The 20,098-nt window shown below is 40.1% G+C and overlaps 1 protein-coding gene across 1 annotated transcript in view; it reads right to left on the bottom strand.

Annotated features, from left to right (window-relative positions):
* Positions 1 to 2,176: 2,176 nt before the first annotated feature.
* Positions 2,177 to 20,098, bottom strand: part of LOC129775826 (SPRY domain-containing SOCS box protein 3) — a 28,021-nt gene continuing 10,099 nt past the window's right edge. The window contains exons 3-4 of the mRNA XM_055780961.1: positions 19,792 to 20,050; positions 2,177 to 8,623 (exon numbers count right to left, since the gene is read on the bottom strand). Coding sequence (XP_055636936.1) covers positions 8,366 to 8,623; positions 19,792 to 20,050 — 517 coding nt within the window. The 3' untranslated portion in view covers positions 2,177 to 8,365. The remainder of the gene's footprint in view (positions 8,624 to 19,791; positions 20,051 to 20,098) is intronic.

Below are 20,098 nucleotides of genomic sequence, written 5' to 3'. Positions count from 1 at the left end.
GACCGGCCAATCTCGCCCCGGCTCGGAAGTTGTTCCTGATACTGTTCTCCACGCAAAAACAGTTGGTGGTCGAAAGGTGGTTCTCCAATTTCAGCACAGAGGCAGCTGGTGTTGATGGCAGGAGGCCGAAGTCAGTCCGTAGTGCCTTGTTATAGATCGATACCAGAGTTTTTGAGAGCTTGTCTCCAGCCAAACACTTCAGCTCGAGACCGTAGGTGAGGCGGCTGCTGATGAAAGCTTTGGTCATCCGTAACCTGATCTTTCTGTTGTTGCTCCGGTGCCTTCTGGAAATATTTTCAACAGATTCCACCGGATGGCACAGCTCTTCTCAACTTACCTGAAATGGCGGGGGAAGTTAAGTTTGTGGTCAACCTACACTTCAAGAATATTTAGCGTTTTCGACGAGGGATGTAGTTTTTGTATAGTTGGACCCTGAAGTTGGGATCCTGATGTCTGTCGCTTTATATTATTAAATCTTCTCTCGGCCGCCCATCGGCTGATGATTGTGATTGTGATTGTCACCCACTGCCGTCAGGAGAATGTCATCCGCGTAGACGAACACGAAAACCCTAAACAGGACATGAAACATGCTATTCATGGCGATGAGAAAGAGGGTAATGGCAAGAAAAGAACTTCCTATCCCCTCGTGGAAAACTCGGGAACTGATGTCACCCATCTTGTTCATTTTATAGTTGAAAAACTTTATCTGTTGAAAACCGGGACTTTCCAACCCATGTAGTATATCGGCATTGAACCGTAGTTGCGAGCAGACATCTCTTTCTGTTTTCTTTTCTCATTTCATTTGGGATTGTGCCAAAAAAAAGTCCATACAATGGCAATGTGGATCAAACAAGGCCGGCTAGAATGCAAAGCTATTTCACACGACCACACTATCCATATAGCTGCCAGCGCTGTTATATAGAAACGTGATAATATTACATTTCCTAAAATAAAGTTGGAAAGTGTTTTCTAAGAGGATAAAGAAGAACAAGAACGAGAATATATCTTTCGAAAACTATACGAAAAGCTTTCATATGCTTTCATTTAAATGCGTCTCCTGTTTCGCTCGCTCATGTTGGCTCTAGTACATATATTATACAAATGATACACATGTATTGGGGAGTAGAACATTTTCTGTTATTTTTCAGCTCATTTAATGTAATAAATTGGGATGCCATAACATGTGCTAAAAATTAACTTTGGGTGTAGCGTTCGTTTTCTTGGACCGACGGCGGGAAAAAAATCGGCGTCATTGCAATTATGGATACTTCTTTGATGACGGTACAGGGTAGCGGGGGTCGAACAATGTCGGCAGAAGGATCTCCAGCGAGAATGATCGGGGAACGAGTGTTTCCACCCTTGTGTGTTCCGAGATCTGATGCAGTTCCCATACGGACCTTCGGGTGCTTAAGCAAAATGATATACTCTATCCCATGTACAAATTTACGATCATGAAGTAGGAAGCGTTGTTCGAAGAGGACAGACAAGCACTTTGTGTTTTTGAATGTCGGGTGCTGAAATAAATATATGGCGGTGTACAGGGTAACGGAGTATGGAGAAGAACTATGAGCTGGCTCAGTTCTACGCGTATTCTACGGCATCCAGAAAATCGTCGGGGCTGCGATTGACCGGACATACCGCTAGATCGCTGGACAGCCGCACCGCAAAAACGGTGTTCGATATAATCTCTTCATGGAATGTAGCATCATTGTAAATAAATAAATGACATTTCAATGTAGAATAACATGCCTCGAATTCTCCTTTCCTTGCGAATTTGTCCTTGCCATTGAATTTTTAATGGCAAGGACAAAGATACGTTTGTAGCGGGGCAAGTCGGAAGAATTTCATTGACAATAAATCTCTGCCGGAACGGAAGTTAAACTCTTAGCTCGTTCCACGATATGTGCGACGCCACTCTGTTGAAAAATTGCGTTTAAGAGACCTCTTTTCGCAATTTATGCAAAAGTCATTATTCTCCTTTGGGAAAAAAAAACTACGAAAATTGGTCCCGTGATGTTTACAGGATTGAAGATGTTTACACTTCAATTGGATATATGAAATATGAAATAACCTAGAAACGGTTGACTTAAAATTATGTTGTTCTTTTGGTACAGTATGAATAATTAGATATGTAAGGGGTGTCATCAAAAGTAGAAAAAATAGGCCTAACACCAGATTATGAGTCACTTGCTGAATTATTTACTGTTTCCTATGTTTCCTACTTCTCTCGCTTCGTGCCCATCCTGCAAAAGGTTCGTATGATGTCATTATCAACAGTTCATTGTACATTGTTTTTACCTCTTTGAATGTTTCTATTTTACATAGTGATGATACTGTTTTTTTTATAGCAATTATAAAGTTTTTACATATATCATAGGGTAACCATCAGTAACTCGGTTCGGAAATCATTTTCTTCCGATTATTCCTCGTTTTCCAACAAGAGTAAATTTGTTTACTTAAAGCTACAAAAGTCTTTCCACATAGTGACACTATCTCAAGTGCTTGCATTCACGAACGCTTATTTTTTCTTGTTATATTGCACACTCAACGGCCCAATTAAGTCTGCCGAAATGTTGCCACATTTCTTCACCAAAAAAATGTTTCGCAGAGAAAAATAAAATCAGTCCAAAATCAAATAATGACTAGATTCGCTAACCTTACGCAAAGCGAAACGTTCTCACATGTATTTGCATGTTCATCATCTTACGTTGCTAATCAGTTTAAGTAGTTCCGCCGCAGCATCATTCTCTGTGTATTATTATGATAGACATCGAATTAAGAATTGTTTTTTGTTCGTAATTTACACGGTGCTTGGTAGACACAGAGTTTTGAGAAAGAAAAACTAAACTAATTGTCTTTTTTTCGTATGGCACACATCCAACGCAAAGGTTGGACCGAGTTTTCACGGTTTCCAGCAACATTAGTGTATTGTTTTTGCTATATCTAATATCAAACCAGCTGCTAATTTAATGTGCGTATTATATATATAAATATAATAATTTGAAAATACAGACATGAACCGAATGCATCACGCATTCTGCAAGGAACATAAGAACAAGTGACTAGATGTGGTTGCTCTTATTTTAAGCAACATCAGAGAGAGTAGATCTGTGTGTATGTGGTATGAGTATTTCGCCATTTCCCGGATGAACCATATTTCATACTTCAGCGCGATCCCCTCACGATTGGTTTTCATTATCCTTCTAATTCAAACTCCTTAATTTTCATTAGCCTTAACCTAAGCAAATTTTGAATTGATTCATAATTTTGCCAATTGTAGTTTACATTTGTGCTCTGTCGTGGAATCGATTTTGGTTTGCTGCCAAGTGGACCATTTACGGGTTCTGGCTTGCGATAACGCCGTTTCACGAAGTGTGAAAATGCCAAATGTCAGTGAATGGGCTGAATTTATAAAATCTATTGCTAATTGGTGTATTTTTTTCCTTCGGAGATTTCAATCAACGGCCAACCCAATATTGACGTCTTAGGAGTTGGCAGCACCATCTCAGATAGTAGTGAAACATTGTGGGTGTAAATGCATTCGTCAATTAAGCAACTTTGCATACCAGAAATCTTCAGAAAGGATTGGACAATTTTTTGAAAAAGGTTGGAGTTTTTTTTCTTTTTTTTCAGAAAATTATAGCTAAAAAACCTTACAATAGACCTTACAATTTCCATCAAGTGATTCATACATCGAAAGTTGGGCACTTTTGCAGGGGAAATTTATTTATGACAACTTCTTCATGTTCTCTTCGCAAAAATTACAACTTATCCTATTTTTTTCAAGATAGCGATATAGTGTATTCGACAAAATGTTAAATTTTATTGAACTTTTGACGAAGACGACAACTTTCTATCTTTTATAGTTTTTGCAATATATGCAATTTTTGTATGCAGACTCCTGAAAAAACTATGTGTTACTCGTAAAATTTTTCATGTAAATTATCGCGTTTGACATGTTTCTGAATAGAAAAAAGTTAGCAGAGCATATTAATCATGATAATTTACACATAAAACTGTTACAAGTTAAACATTAGTAGTAATTTTTCAAAGGAAACATGAAAATTTTAGTTACAGAATGAAATGTAGGAAATTATTCATGTTATCTTTAAAAAATATCAAACAGGTTGTTTAAAAACTCATTGAAAAAAACATATTTTGAAATTTAAAATTCATTTTTCTCAAAAATTTGTTTTTCAAAAATTCTAAAAAATATGTAAAAAAAATCAAACGCGAGAATTTCCACACAAAAATTTTGCGAGTAAACCATTACACATACAGAAGTCTTCATGGAAAAATGCCATATATTCTAAAAGACTATAAAAGATATAAAGTTGACATCTTTGACAAAAATTCATATTTTAATGAGATCGGAAACTTTGATCGGAAAGAGTGTATTCACTCTTGTCTTCAAACCAAATTTGGATTAGTTGAAATTTTTCCAAAGAAAACATGAAATAGTTGTTGCTAGAAAATCTTTTTTCCCTGAAAAGTGCCTCATGCTCATTGGAAATTGTAAGGGCTATTCATATATATTTTTTGAGACTTTTATTAAGATACGTTTGTTAAAAAATTAAATTACAATTTTTGAAAAAAAATGTTTTTTTCGGTGTAAATTAAGAAAAATGCCATTTTTATGAAAATTTAAACAATTTCCTACATTTTATCCTTTGATCACAATTTTTTAGGTACCGGCCTGGGCAAATTGATCACAATTTCCAGAAAAAATGTAAATATTTCCGATATTTCTCATTCAATTTATACTCAATTATTTTTAAAAACAGTAACATTGCCGTAAAACGTTATGAAAATTTTTAATGAAAAATTTCCGTAAGCGGAAAATGTTACACCATTGCTTTGGGATGAAATTGATCAATCATGATTTTGTAGTGTAATATGCAAAAAAAGTACAGAAATTCACTGATTTCTTTGCCTACGGTTATTTAAAAAAAAACAATTTAGGAGTTTGAGGATACAAAATTCTGATTGAATGCACCTAAAGGTGTATCTTGATGTTTCGCCACTTAACTTCCATTTCGGAAGAATGTCGGCAATGAGAATTGAACTCATGACCTTAACGTGAGAGGTACAAATCTTTCCACTGCGCCTCCTCATCCGGAAACCATGCAGATTATCCTAATGGTCGAAATCCTCTTAAAGGGAATGTTAAAGGGAATGTAATTTGGGAATGCAAATCGACTCTTCCGCTCGGGTGCGACACGGACTCTTCTTTGGGTGCAAATGTTTCTACATTTCTAGCGGAACGAAGGGGTGCAAATCAACTCTTCGGGCCCGGGTGCGAAGGCTACACTCGACGCCACTGCCTCTAATCGTGATAGCGATGTGCGCGTTCAAAGAACGGTACCCCGTCCCGTCGAAAACGGACATCGTGCGGCACTTTGTGGACGCCGGATACGCCCGTTCCGGCATCTACAACATCTTGGCACTATCGGAAAACAATCAGAGCATCGAGAGAAAGTCCGGTTCTGGACGGCCGACGACCCTGAATGACAGCTACTGAAGCTCCAAAGGATGTTGAAGAGGAAGATTGAGGGAAAAGTGACATCGCTGCGTGCGCTTGGCCGGGAGGTCGGTGCAACCGACCCAACAGTGAAAAAGTACCAAGCGAACATGGAAGCGGAAGTCCAGTCCACTGGTCTCGGAGCTGCAGGTTATGACGCAGCGGCAGCGGCTGAATAAGATGGTCAAGTCGATTTTCCCGGCGAATCGCGACGTGGCGATGGTGATGGTGACCTATCTTACCCCGGATGGCAATGACTGGCAGGGCACTCCGTATTTTATTTCCCCCACGAAGCAAGTGAGCTCCGAAGTGAAGTTTATTTCACACACCAAGTTCCCTGTGTGTGTGTGTGTGGTCGCTGGGGTCTACAATCAGCGAGAAGAGGATGTCAAAGCCATTCTTCTTTAGCTCCGGGCTGGCCGTGAATGGGGAAATTTATAGTACGAAGTGCCTGCCGGAAGTTGCGTCGTTCATCAAGAAATACCACTAGGGCGAAGACGTGCTGTTCTGGACGGATCTGGCGTCGACCCACTACTCAAAGCGGTCGTTAGAGGAGATGGGGCGGCTGAATATCGATGTGGTACCCAAGTGGGCAAACCCGCACAACGTCCCCCAGCTGCGTTCCATCCAGAATTTCTGGGCAAACCCGAAACGTAAGATCTACTCCAACAATTTTGTCGCGAAAACTGAAAAGGAATTGACGAATAAAACGAAGAAAGAACTCAAAAATATGCCTACACGCATGTTTTCGTCCACCATGGCGAATATTCCGGGTAACTGCCGGAAGGCCGCTGGCAAGGGGGTGTAGATTTTTTTGCAAGTAAGCTAATAATTACCTTCTATGGGAAATTTATCTAACTCAATTTTCTGTCTTAGTTTTTATATCACCATCCGAAACAGTCCTTTTTTTAAATGCAAACGTTAATATGTTTGGCGTCTATCAATATCATTTTGATGTGTTGAAAATAGGTTTCTTTACCATGCTTAAAAAAGGAAACGGAAATACTATCCAGAACCATATTATGTTTTATACAATTTCACACGCGATTCGTTGGGAACCGTTGACGAAAAGAACTTCCAGATCCAGATCGAACATGTCATATAAAAAAAGGTTGAAATTTAATTTTAAAATCCCTCTAGAAATTGAAGTTTCTTTTCAGTTGTACATTTGATCAATCTCACCCCGGTAATCAATTTGCCCACGGTTGACGGTAGTATAGTATTAGAGTTATAAATTTTTGTAAGAAAATTAAAAAAACTTTGGCTCTTTTCAAAAAGTCGTCTAATTTTTTTTGAAGATTTCAAGTATGCAACGTTGCTTGATGGACCAGTGTCTTTATACCCACAATGTTTTTCGTCTTTTGTCGAGGGGCACCACAAGAATTTACAGATGTTCATTTCCCGTTAGGATCGGAAGTTATCCACCCTAGAATTCTACTCCTACTTGCATGAGTACCACTATAGACACCGTTATTTTTATGGGTGGCATGTACAAAGATATGCGACTTTCTCTAGTAATCGAAGAATTTTCCTTGACATCAAGTCAATTGGGAATATCGGTATCTCAACCTCTAGAATATGATAGTTTTTTTTTATGAAAATGTAATACAAGAAGAACTTCGGCTGTGTTTCTCTATGGAGATTAGTGCTATAGGATATTTCGGAACCTGGTACATTTTGTATTCTAACAATATATTACAGCGCATTACCTCTACTTTCTGAAGTAACTTTAATTATTCATTTCACTTCTATCTATCGCAAGCTGTAGCATGGTAAACGGTGTTGGCAACAATCGATTCCAAAATTTGGAAACTTAATCATAATTGCCGAATAGTTTCGCCTAAATAACTCACTTCTAACACATTCACTCAATTTTAATCTAAGAACTTCAACCAAGGAGTAATTTCAACTATTTCGCCCTTTAGTTATCGATGGAATTGACGCGTTCGAAGAACCAAAGAAAAGTTACAATCTTTCCCGCTTTTTTGTTCTCTCGTCCATCACTTCGAACATTGCCTGTATCCGGTTTCTTTCAAATCACATCATTTCCGCGATAGCATTCCTACTTATCATATACCTATATGTACACATAAGAAGTATGCCACGTTGATCTAGAGCTGCAAGATTTTGCCACTACTATTGTTTGCTATACACTTCGATAACAGCATGTCTTTTGTGTTGCTTTTTACCTGTACGATAGCCTCATGTTATACACAGTTCATATATGCTCGAAAATATATTTTAAATAATAATATTCTTCGTTATTTTTCTTCGAATACAATGTTCTTGTTTCCTAAGTATCTACCTTACTATTCCTGACATACATGACTAGAATTTCACTCGTATCAACGCACACCAAAGAAGCATCTTACGAGTTTTGCCTCTGCAATGGTAATGTGCATGACTTTGAAATCGAAATAAACGATTTTCTTCGCAACTTTATTGCGTTTATTTTTCTCGAGTGTTTAGCTAAATAAGCTAAAGGAAAACGTTAAGCAAAGACGATGTTTTCCGTTTACAACTTCCGCGATCACAACTGCAATAAATCAATGAACAAACATACAAATTATTACCAGTCAACCGATGCAAAATAATTCTGTCAACAATGCTATAAATAATGATACTATTATTTAACTACGCACAGCTAGTCCTGTAGATGATCTCCATCTACTGTATCCATATGATGTTCGACTTCGAAAAAATCAACAGAAAACTGAACCAATAATAAACAGACAAAAGTGTGTTCAAAAACGAATTCAGCTACCAAAATAACAACCACCGATGTGAGAAAAGGGGAAAAAAAGAAGTGGGGAACGTTTTCCGCCAAGGCAAGGAAGAGCACGACTAGAACAGATAGTAATCGATCAGCTGCTGCTCCAGTGGTGTCACTGGGGTGGTACAGTCAGTCAGTGCCTCGGCCAGATAGTTGGTGATGCAGTAGGGAAGATTGAGTCGATCGAGCTTCTCGCGTGACTTGGCATACTTGATGATCAGCGCCCGGCAGCGGTCCTGCAGGTTCACAAAATCCCGCCGCATCTCGGTGAGTACCATCTCGGTTTTAGCGGCCGTCGAGCAAACGATTGGATACAGCGGCTCGCGGATCTGGAAGGAAATATTAGCGAACAGGGTTGTGTACTAGTGAGATAAGGTCGTAGAGCCCGATGCCTGGGCCCTGGACGGACATTCCATTCGATTTCCAATCAGAGTTGCAGCTTTCCAAATATTACGAACAGATAAGGAATTCATAAAAAAAGATTGAGAGTTCATTCAATACCAGATATTCGTTAAGCTTCTCTGTTGGAATGTAATGGATGTTTTTATAGGGATATAAAACTGTAAGGTTGGTCGCACTAGATATGTACGCATTTTTGACAGCCGCCACTTTTTTTTTGTTTAGTTTAAGTTGCCATTTCATCATGAATAAACTGATGCCTGAACAACGTTTGTAAATTGTGCCGATTTTTCGCGTGAACCATGGTTCAGTTTGAGAAACTAATAGTGCTCTTCGTCCATTTTACGGATGACATTATCGTCTATCAGAGCAATCAATTCCCTCAACCATGGATGGTTTGCGCACCACATACAACATAACTCGCATTGTCAGATACTCCCCTCTATTCCGCACGGCGAGTGACGTGAGATTGCAAAGTTTACCAATTTATTTTGAAAGTCACCATTCTTTTTAGCACCTTTTTGATACCCAAGTCGATAATAAATGGAGACACGTCTTCAAATCTCACCTAGTGATGAGCTATAGTCAAGCCATTCGTCTACGGGAATACAGTGACTTGAGCCATCGTTCGTGACGATGTTTGATGCGGTTTATGAGCCGGTGGAATCTTTGGTCCGTATTTCTTTAAAACAGGTTATGGTGATTGTTACGACCCCTCGGTCGGCGCGTCTCACAATGTGAGCGGATCGACAGAAAACTCGCCCGACAACGAGAAACGTCAAACGTTAGAATGACAAACGTTTTGTAATAGTTAAAAACAATAGAATTGAATACTATTAATTGAAAGAATAGGAGTTTGAGATGATGTGAATTCTTAAGTGCTACATGAATTATACAGAATATTCTACTTAATCCTAAAATTTGAACTAGTTACTCTATATTAAATCTACTTACTTGGTAAATACCACCACCGTTGTGTTTTTGTACTATTATTTATTCTAATTAAATTGTTTTCATTAGGATAACCTTAGAATTAGAATTCGAAAACGTTACATAGAACTAAAAGCTAGTTGAATTCTAAACTTAAGTAGAAGGTAAGAATTACTTGGAAATTAAAAATGTATAATTGAATTCAGGAAAACTCATAAACAGCATTCGTTCCATTCGGTGGAAATTCCACGCCTACAGCGCGTAGCGCAAACTAGAAGTGAAGCAAATTAGCAGGGATCAAGAAAACACTAAACGTAGGTTGTTGTTAATTTATTGTGATCAACCTCCAATTATACCAATTGTAAACTTCCAGGAAATTTTTAATACACGTTACTACGTTATTAAGAACTCGGACTATTTCTTATTCCCAGCCATCGTTGACCTCAAGTCAACAGTGATCGTTAGCGAGCCATGATCACTACCTTGTGTGTACGACGATTCAGTGCCCTTAATGAAAAGGAGTTTTGGTTTCAACAAGATGGGTTAACATACCACTATTAATTTACTCCAGGGATATACGATTTAACACCATTTCTGTGGAGTGTGTAAAATTTCTGGTCTACGTCGAGAAGATGCAGGATTGCGAGAGCAATTTGGCTCGCTTTAGAAAAAATGTTTTGGGCTGCGCATCATTGCGAGTCAGCTGCACTTCAAGAAAAAGTTGTTGACATTTCGTCATGAAGGGGGCAGTCTAAGGGATCACTCTCTTGCATTTGATCGAATTGTGCGCAAATACAAAGCTACCGGGGCAGTGATGGAAAATATTGCTATAGTGTGCCATTTTCTGTTGACATTGGGGTCAAAGTACGCGACAGTGGTAACGGCGCTCGAGATGATGCCGGAAGAGAATTTGACCCTCAAGTTCGTCAAATGCCGACTCCTCGACGAAGAGATCAAGTACAAGGTATTGAGTGTGGAAGTTGTTTACTCTAACCGCGAGGCGACAGCTTTTGTCGAAAACCCAAAGAAGGTCAGTAGTTCTTTGTTTGTCACAAGCCTGGGCATATAGCTGGGAATTGCCCAGAGAGGGAAACGAAGAAGGAAAATAAAAACAAAGGCAGTGCGAATGTGACGGAGAAAAGTGTGTATTCCGTCGCCGGCATGGTCGCTGATGGTCACGATGAAAGTCGGTACTATGTAAGCTTCATCGACGACTGGAGCAGATTTACGGTTGTGAATACCATGCGGTCGAAGGACGAAGTGTTTGGATATTTCAAACTGTACGAAACAATGGCTACTACCAAATTCGGTGTTGGCATTTCGCGAGGGGTGTGTGACAACGACGGTGAGTACCGTAGTACCGAGTTCGATAAGTACTATAAACAGAAGGGTATGGAGAAGCAGTGTACTATTCCATACACACTTGAACAAAATGGTGTGTCCGAGCGGATGAACCGCCCCTGGAGGAAAAGGGCTGGGCTATACCCAGCAAGTGCGATCATCGAAGGTAAGACACCCTATGAACTTTGGGAGGGTAGAAAACCTGATGTTTCGAGGATGAGAGTCTGGGGAAGCTCTGCGTACTGCCACATACCCCAAGAGCACCGAAAGAAGCTAGACAAGAAGGCTTGGAAAGGAATTTTCCTCGGATACCATTGCAACGGCTACAGAGTTTGGGACCCAAAGAGTGGCAAAGTCATTGCCGCCAGAGATGTCATCGTCGACGATACCTGTGGTGCACACATGATCATGGAGCATAATACGAACGGGCAGTTTCATTTAAAAGGAGCAGCGAAAGACGTGATCCGCATGAGGCCGGAGTCCGACAATGAATCGGATGAAGAGCGAGCGCAGGAAGGAGCTGAAGAAGCTGAAGTTGAACCGGAATCAGTAGCAGAGACGAAAGAACTACCTGAAATGAACGGTACTATCGACGAATTCATGGATTGTGGCGAAAGCGTTCATGGAAATGACAGTACAGCAGGGGTTAACCAGCAGGCCGTACCAGAAATAGAGTGGCAGCGTTCGGAAGTGTGCTCCTCCGGCTTGGCAGAGTGATTAAGGGTGGGTTTAGACTAGTGATATATTCATGTGAAGAAATATGATGAGATTTATAGAAATCGCATCAACCGTTTACACTAGCGTGAACTTCTATAATGAATATATTCATATCTTAGGTGAATTTATTCACCTGAAGTAGAACTGCATGCAACTTTAGTGATTTCTCACCAGTGAGAAATTCACCAGCGTTTACATATGCTGAATTTATTCAAGTTATATATACCTCCAATAAGTGCATCATATTTATTCTCACCCGTTTACACCTATTTTCACGTGAATAAATCCATCTATAGCTATAGATCTCCCTAATGTAAACCCGCCATAAGAGATGAAATATACTGCGTGGCCTTTGAGCGCTATTATCTACATGGAGAACTATCCGGATTCTTTAATGGAGATGCGGAAGCGTGAAGACTGGGACTTGTGAAATGCGGCTTGGACCTTGTGCGAGTTGCCCGCAGGACAAAAGCCCATTACTTGCAAGTGGGTCTTCAAAGTGAAGAAGGATGAGGGTGAAGCTCCTGACAGATATAAGGCTAGGCTTGTGGCTCACGGCTTTACTCAGTGCTACGGCTACGATTAGGCTGAGACTCATGCCCCAATTGCCAAACTAGATACCTTGAGGATGGTATCCAGTTTGGCAGGAGCGTTTACAAGTTCACCAGCTCGACGTGAAAACGGTGATGCTTAACGGAACACTTCAAGAAGAAATTTTTGTGGTTTCACCCGAGGGTTTGACCATAGGATCGAAGAAGCTTGTGTGCCGTCTGAACCGTGCCTAATACGGACTGAAGCAAGCTCCACGCATGTGGAACGAACGGTTCCACATGTTCGTTACTAGACTGGGTTTCAAGCGCAGTGAAAACGATCAGTGCCTGTATGTGTGAATAGTGAAAGGTGAACGAATGATCCTCGTCCTCTACGTTGTTGACTTCTCATCGTTGGACGTGATGTGAAAGCGATTTCCGTGATCAAGAGCTGTTTCAAGAAGAAATTTGGTACGTCGGATCTTGTAGAGGTGAGCTGCTTCCTCGGTATGTTTATTAAGAGAGACATCGAGAGGCGGTTCATGAGGATTTCGCATCGAGGATATTTGGAGAGCCTTCTTCTGCGCTTTTGCATGGAGGATTGCGAACCGGTCTCTACACCGATCGAGTGCCACCTGAAACTGAAGAAAGGAACTAAAGCGGAGAGAACTGATAAACCATTTCGTGAGCTGGTGGGCGGTCTGGCATACGTTACTCACACTTCACAAACGGACTTGTGCGTACCAGTGAACGTGTCGCGACGGCAGTGTCTGAACAGCTGAAGGTGGCTGTGAAAAACATCTTTTCGACGAAGTGCGACATCGTGGTAATAATTGATGACGAGATCTACTTGACCCTGGACGGCAACAATCCGTGGTAATCGTGGTAATAATGGATGGCGAGATCTACTTGACTCTGGTAAGGGACCAAGTACATTACGTTCCTCACCACGGAGGTAAGCGATGACCTCAAATATATATCCCTCCCACACCTAGTTCCCGGAAAAAAGGTCCTTCTGTAGTTGACGGTCAGCGAGAATGAAATGTTGAAGCCGCTGTTCTTCTCTTCTGAATTTGCGTAAACGGGGCGATATACAGAACGTAGTGTCTACTGGAAGGTGCTGCAGCCATCGAGTATCACGCGAAGAAGGATGTGGTCTTTTAGTAGGACCTGGTAGACCTTGTTCCGGTGACGACATAATGTAAACGTGAACTTCTGATGTTGACAACAAATACCTACTGTGACACTATACACGCTCAACATAATTCAGTGAAATATTAGAAGTTTCACTCATAAAATGCATTTTTTCATTTGTTCGAATTTTTTCGTGTTCAACCTATAGTTCCTTTCATTAACCTAAAATATCGAACCATGATGGGTAGATTGGACCATAACATTAAGACTGATTTGTGGTACATTTGGAAACGTGAAGAGAGTATGAAATGTCTCGATTTGTGACCGATCATCCTATTGGAAAATATTGTATAATCGATTACAGGGTGAACCTATCTTGATGTTCTGGAGTACGATATTACGCGTCATGCACAAATCACGTAACGGAAGAGAGGGGTGTCGAGATTGCGTTACTTACTGTGTATTAGGAATTGCATTACGTAAGGGGGGGAGGGGGTCCTAAACCCAGATTTTAAGCGTTACATTATTCGTACACCACGCCTTATTTATCGTATGGACATGGAAAGTGTCATGCTAAACCATTGCTCACGGATGACCAAATGGCAATCAGAGAAAAGAGAAAAATGAAGACATGACATATGACATCTCTGATCCAGTGTCCGGAAAAAATCGCAAATTAAATAAGCGTAACGGAAATAACCGCAATGTCTCAAAGGCCTACTGGAAAAATGTTCTCGCAGTATAAACCTCATGGGTGAAACAAGGGAAAAGGGCAATTTTTATTATATATTTATTTTTTCAATCCGCAATCCGAGTCGATCGCCGACCCGCTAGCAATTCGAAACTATTGTACCGTGATCTGAAGAAATTTCCACACTTATAGTTTTTTTGTTTGTTTTGGACATTTATCTATTTGTGGTAATGCGAGATTAACGAAAAACATTACACTTTTTTCCATGTGGCATTCATATCCATAAGGTTTTTTCTCCGCGTGAGCATATTTTTTGGAGCAATGTTTGCGCTTTTTTCCCTGCGGTTCTTTCCTAAAAATTTTCGAAAATCATCTGATCCATATTGTTGAAAGATATTAAATGGTGAGAGGTGATGTAGCTGCAGGTGTGATGGAAATATGGTTGAAAATATGAATATGTACAGATAATAAGTGAAAGACTATAAATGAGCTCTACCAGAGATTCTCAAAGTGGTCGGCCCTTGGGGTCGATATCAGTTTTCCAGGGGTCGACGAAATACTGTATAATTTGTTTTGCGTGTGTGAAGAATGACTAATATTTTAGTGAAAAGTTTTATTGTTGAAACTAGTATTAATAATTATTAATTGCACTTGATATTTTCTGAATTTTATGTCTATTTATTGATGAGAAAATGACATCAAGTTTACTCACAAAGTATTTGGGAGTCGATGGCATCTCTCATTCTGGAAAAGGGGTCTCTTGCCCAAAAAAGTTTGAGAGTCCCTGAGCTATACTCAACATGCTGTCGGCTGGCCCACTGCCCACCGGATTCTTCTGATTGGCCCATCTGGTGTTATTTTATTTAAAACCATTTTATATGTATAAAGAAAATCTAGGAAATTATCACCTGATTCTTTTTACGTATGACTACGTCTTTCAGTAATAATACCAAATCAGAAAACGTTTTTATGAAATAGAAATAACAAATGCAGCGTTCATTCTACGGACAATAAGAAAAAAATATATTACAATTTAAGCTACGCCCGTTCTCAATGTATTGAACATGAACAAATCATTGGCGATTTAACAGCATTCACGATTCATCAGTAATCCAGTTAGCGGTCAGACGGCAGCGAGGCTTTCCAAATGGCTTTTCTCAAGACCGAGAAATTAGTTTAGTTTTCCAAATTGACATTTATCAAGGCTAGATACGAACTAACTGAGACATTAGAAAGTCTTCATAAATCAAACCAAGATCATAACTATTCAGGTCATAAAGGGTGTGTCACATCAAATTGCATCACGGAAAAAACGCTGTAGAAATTCGCCCAGTAGACCGATCCTTTTGAAAATTTTAGACAGTAAAATAAAAACTATTAAACAACTTTTGGCATTTTCTTTTTATTCATACTTCGAGCCCAAGCCCGTATGCTCGCACCTTCCTCTTTACCCCGTCCATAAGGTTCTGTACAACGTCAGGTTGTAGTTTTTTTAACAGAAATCCATTATCTCTTGAAGTCCGCCTCCGATTTGACAACTTTTGGGTTCTTCCGGAGGGCCTGCTTCATAATCGCCCAATATTTCTCTATTGGGCGAAGCTCCGGCGCGTTGAGCGGGTTCATTTCCTTTGGCACGAAGGTTACCCCGTTGGCTTCGTACCACTCCAACAAGTCCTTTGAATAGTGGCACGAAACGAGATCCGGCCAGAAGATGGTCGGGCCCTCGTGCTGCTTCAATAGTGGTAGTAAGCGCTTCTGTAGGCACTCCTTAAGGTAAACCTGCCCGTTTACCGTGCCGGTCATCACGAAGGGGGCGCTCCGCTTTCCGCAAGAGCAGATCGCTTGCCACACCATGTACTTTTTGGCAAACTTGGATAGTTTCTGAATCTCCTCCGGAACGCTGAATTTGTCCTCTGCGGAGAAGAACAAGAGGCCCGGCAGCTGACGAAAGTCCGCTTTGAAGTAGGTTTTGTCGTCCATTACCAGGCAATGCGGCTTCGTCAGCATTTCGGTGTACAGCTTCCGGGCTCGCGTTTTCCCCACCATGTTTTGCCTTTCGTCGCGGTTAGGAGCCTTCTGAACCTTGTATGTACGCAGGCCCTCCCGCTGCTTGGTCCGCTGGACGAATGAACTTGACAAATTCAGCTTATTGACCACATCCCGGACCGAACTTCTCGGATCACGTCTAAACTGCGTAACTACGCACTTGTGATCTTTTTCACTGACGGAGCATCCATTTTTGCCGTTCTTCATCTTCCGGTCGATGGTTAGGTTCTCGAAGTATCGTTTTAGTACTCTGCTGACCGTGGATTGGACGATTCCCAGCATCTTACCGATGTCCCGATGTGACAACTCCGGATTCTCGAAATGAGTGCGCAAGATTAATTCACGACGCTCTTTTTCGTTCGACGACATTTTTCCAAATTTACGAAAAATTGACAGTGAAGCATGGCCAACGTGATCTATACAATCTTATCTGATTATAAGCGAAAGCTGAAGATATAATTCCTAAAAATTAAATTTCTACAGCGTTTTTTCCGTGATGCAATTTGATGTGACACACCCTTTAGTCTCGCTCCAGCTACCAGACAATAGTCTTTCTCAATGCTGATGTCACACACTGCAGTTTTCATCGATACAAAGGGAGCTAACGTTAATAACTATTTTCACAGCGAACGAATTCTGATGGTTTGCACACCAATGGAATCGGAAATTCTCCAAGTTTTGTTTGATATGCTATACATTACAATTCACTAATCCTTAAACAGTGTAAATTAATGATTCGTTTCTGCCCGTTTTCATCATATTTGGTATAAATAAGACATTCGCAATTTGAAGCCGCACCACTTCTCGTTTGGTGGACGTTGCCGGAGACCGTCGAACGGAAGTGGTTTGTCATTCTTAAGACAGGTGAAGAAGGAGTATGGAGTAGAGTTTCTTTCCACAGAGGTCCTTCTCAGGGCTAGAGGCAAAAAACAAAAATAGAATGGCAGGAAACCACAGTCGCGAGCGAGTTAGCAAGCTCAGCATAACGAGCCGATATCATTCATGCCTAATGCTGATTTCACACACATATACACACAGCTCGATACAAAAAGAGGAAGCCCTCTATTGGCGATCTAACGCAAAACGTAAACGATCGGTGAGACATCTGGATTTTGTTTTTGAACTAAGAAAATGATGCTACTGTAACCTAAAACTCAAAAAACAAATCACGTATATTTTACTTCCAGGCTTTCCAAGGTAGTTCTCACATGCAGGAATCGTGCATTTTTCTACTTGTGTTTGATTGTGCCCTCGAATTTCCTTCTTTAATTCAACCATTATCAACATTTTTATAGTTTTCACTACTGAAAGAGGTAAATAAATAACATGTTATATATAAAATTGCGCAGAATTAAATTTCTTACAAACTCATCGCAATCAAATATTCTTTTATGATTATAACATTGTAATTTGTGGAAAGAACTACAAACCTTCCATAAGCTCCAATGGCAAAATTTAAAACCATCATCACTTTTACTGCAGCGCCGCCTAGGTGTAGATTTGTACGTTAGATCGCCAATAGCAAAGTGTGCTACGACAAAGAAGGTGCATACAGGTAATTTTTGTGCTAGTGCGGAAGAGTATCCAAAATTTGAAATATAGATATACAGGCAAAGCTTTTTTGTGCGGAGGATAGGGACCGCACAAAAAAATCGCATAAAAAATTTCGTACAAATTCGTACAAAATTCGTGTTCGGCACAGAATTGAAAAAAACCCTTTTTTTTTGTGCGGTAGATAGGGATCACATAAAAAAAAATCTCCATCAAAATAGCTTAATACCACGCCGTTAATCGTTCGATTTCTTTTTGTTCCCCTGCTTTGCGAAGGGACAAACGCAAACGCCTTTTCGGCTGCGCGTGGCTGTGTTGTGAGTTTAGTTGCATGTCGGAACTTGTTGCTACTAAAAATCAAAATCATTTGATGGAAGGGTGGGAACGATTTAAGAAGTTTAAACTCAAATATGCTTTTTTTCACACTGAAATGCATAATAATCATCGAAAAAACTAAATGGACGATAACTTCGTGAAACATGCTTTTTTTCATATACCATACAAAAAAAATCGCGCAAGAACAGGAAATCGTACGAAAAAAAGTTTGCCTGTACACTGCATTTTTTTAGATACAAGGTTTTTTTCATGGAAGTATGCTTTCAAATTTCAACAGGGACATGTTAATGTTGCGTGTTGTGGGGTTCGATCACATCTCAAGCGGAATATAGGAGAAAACGTGTTTATAGTTTGTGATCGATATTTGAGTGGGAAGAAGAAAGTCTGATGCGAGTTGATAGTGCAGTTCAATCGTAAAGTGAGGACGGAACCAAATCAACGAAAAGTGCTGATAGCTTTCGACGATTCTGAATCGCATACATGGGTCGAGTCTACTGAAGTATGAGGTGTACCGGTATGTTTTTTTGGTTTTACAACAGATGGCGTAACTTGATTATTATTCCAGTGAATCAAATTTCCAGACATTCGTTGGAAAGCTACTGTCATTGCGCGTCTTTTTCAGTATATGTCAAAAAGTTGAAGCGTAAACAACATAGTTTTTTACCACTTCGAATATGTCGAACTTCGTACCAACGAGAGTGTTACTTCATTACTTCAATATGAAGAAAAAGCTGCGCAACGTCATCGCATTTTGGTGGAAGTTTATGGTGACCATGCTCCAACTGAGCGAACGTGTCAGACGTGGTTTGCACGGTTTCAAAGTGGTAATTTTGACTTGGAAGAAGAAGGACGTTCCGGACCGCCAAAAAAGTTTGAAGATGAAGAATTGGATGCTTTACTCGATCAAGATCCGTCACGAACGCAACAAGAACTTGCAGGAGTAGCTCAGAAAACCATATACGGTCGTTTAAAAGCAATGGGAATGATCCGAAAGATAGGACATTGGGTGCCGTATGAATTAAAACCACGAGACGTCGAACACCGTTTTTTCTTGATGCAACATGGCCTGGTTGGCCAGCCCTTCTCCAATTTTGATGAAGTCAAAAATCGATTCGTGGTTAGCCGCGAACCGGCTGATTATTTCCGCAAAGGGATCCGTGAATTGCCAGAAAGATGGGAAAAAGTTGTGACTAGCGATGAGCAATACTTTGAATATTAAATTTGTAACCACTTTTGCAGAATGAAGCATTAATTTTTGAAAAAAACGAAGAAACTTACAGGTACTCCTATGAATGAAATAATATTAAATAATATAATTCCGTAGTTCTACGTTGAAAACTGCCGTCGTGTCTTCGATACAACCCATTACAATTTTTCACAAAAACTTTTAATTACAAGCCTATGAGACCTATGTTATACTGGTATCAATCTCGCGATTAACATGTTCTGCCATTTTTTTTTCTATTTCAAAACATGTCAATCGCGATAAATTATACTCAAAAATGTAACTAGTAAAACATTAGTAGGAATTTTTAAGCGAACATATAAAATTTGTTGTTAGAACTCTTATACTGATTCATTCGAACGTATTACTTGTTCATTGATTGTACACACTACCGGAAATAAATGACAAAGCTAATAATTCTCTGTTCAAATTATCGTTTTCATAAAAAATGTAGAAAGAATTATTTATCGAAGGTTTCGTATTGCAATCAGACACTTCTAGCTGGAAAACTTAATATCATTTTACATCAATCGAATTTTGCAACCTCCGCAACCGCAAAGTTAGAAAATGTTCAAATTCCCCCCGAGATCAACTCACCTCATTCAACCCCCGGAACGCGATACCTAAACAGACTTCGTCCTTGTAGTAAGTCAGCGTGCCAGCGATGCCATCGAACAGAATACCAATCTTCGTCGCCTGGTTCTCCTTGAAGCGTTTGGTATAGTTCCGGGCGGATCCGGCATGCCACAGCAAACCCTTGTGTGACAAACCCCAGCCATTTTTATCCTCGCCGAGCAGGTTGGTGAAAGCGTTTACGTGTAGTCGAGCCTTTTTGGTGCCGATACCGAACATCATACTGTAGGATGGATAAAAAAAACAACAAATCGTGATTAGAACACATTCG

This window comes from Toxorhynchites rutilus, chromosome 3 (assembly GCF_029784135.1).
Source record: "Toxorhynchites rutilus septentrionalis strain SRP chromosome 3, ASM2978413v1, whole genome shotgun sequence".
Classification (NCBI taxonomy): domain Eukaryota; kingdom Metazoa; phylum Arthropoda; class Insecta; order Diptera; family Culicidae; genus Toxorhynchites; species Toxorhynchites rutilus.
Note: the sequence above shows the minus strand (reverse complement) of the source record. Positions and strands in the feature narration are given on the sequence as shown.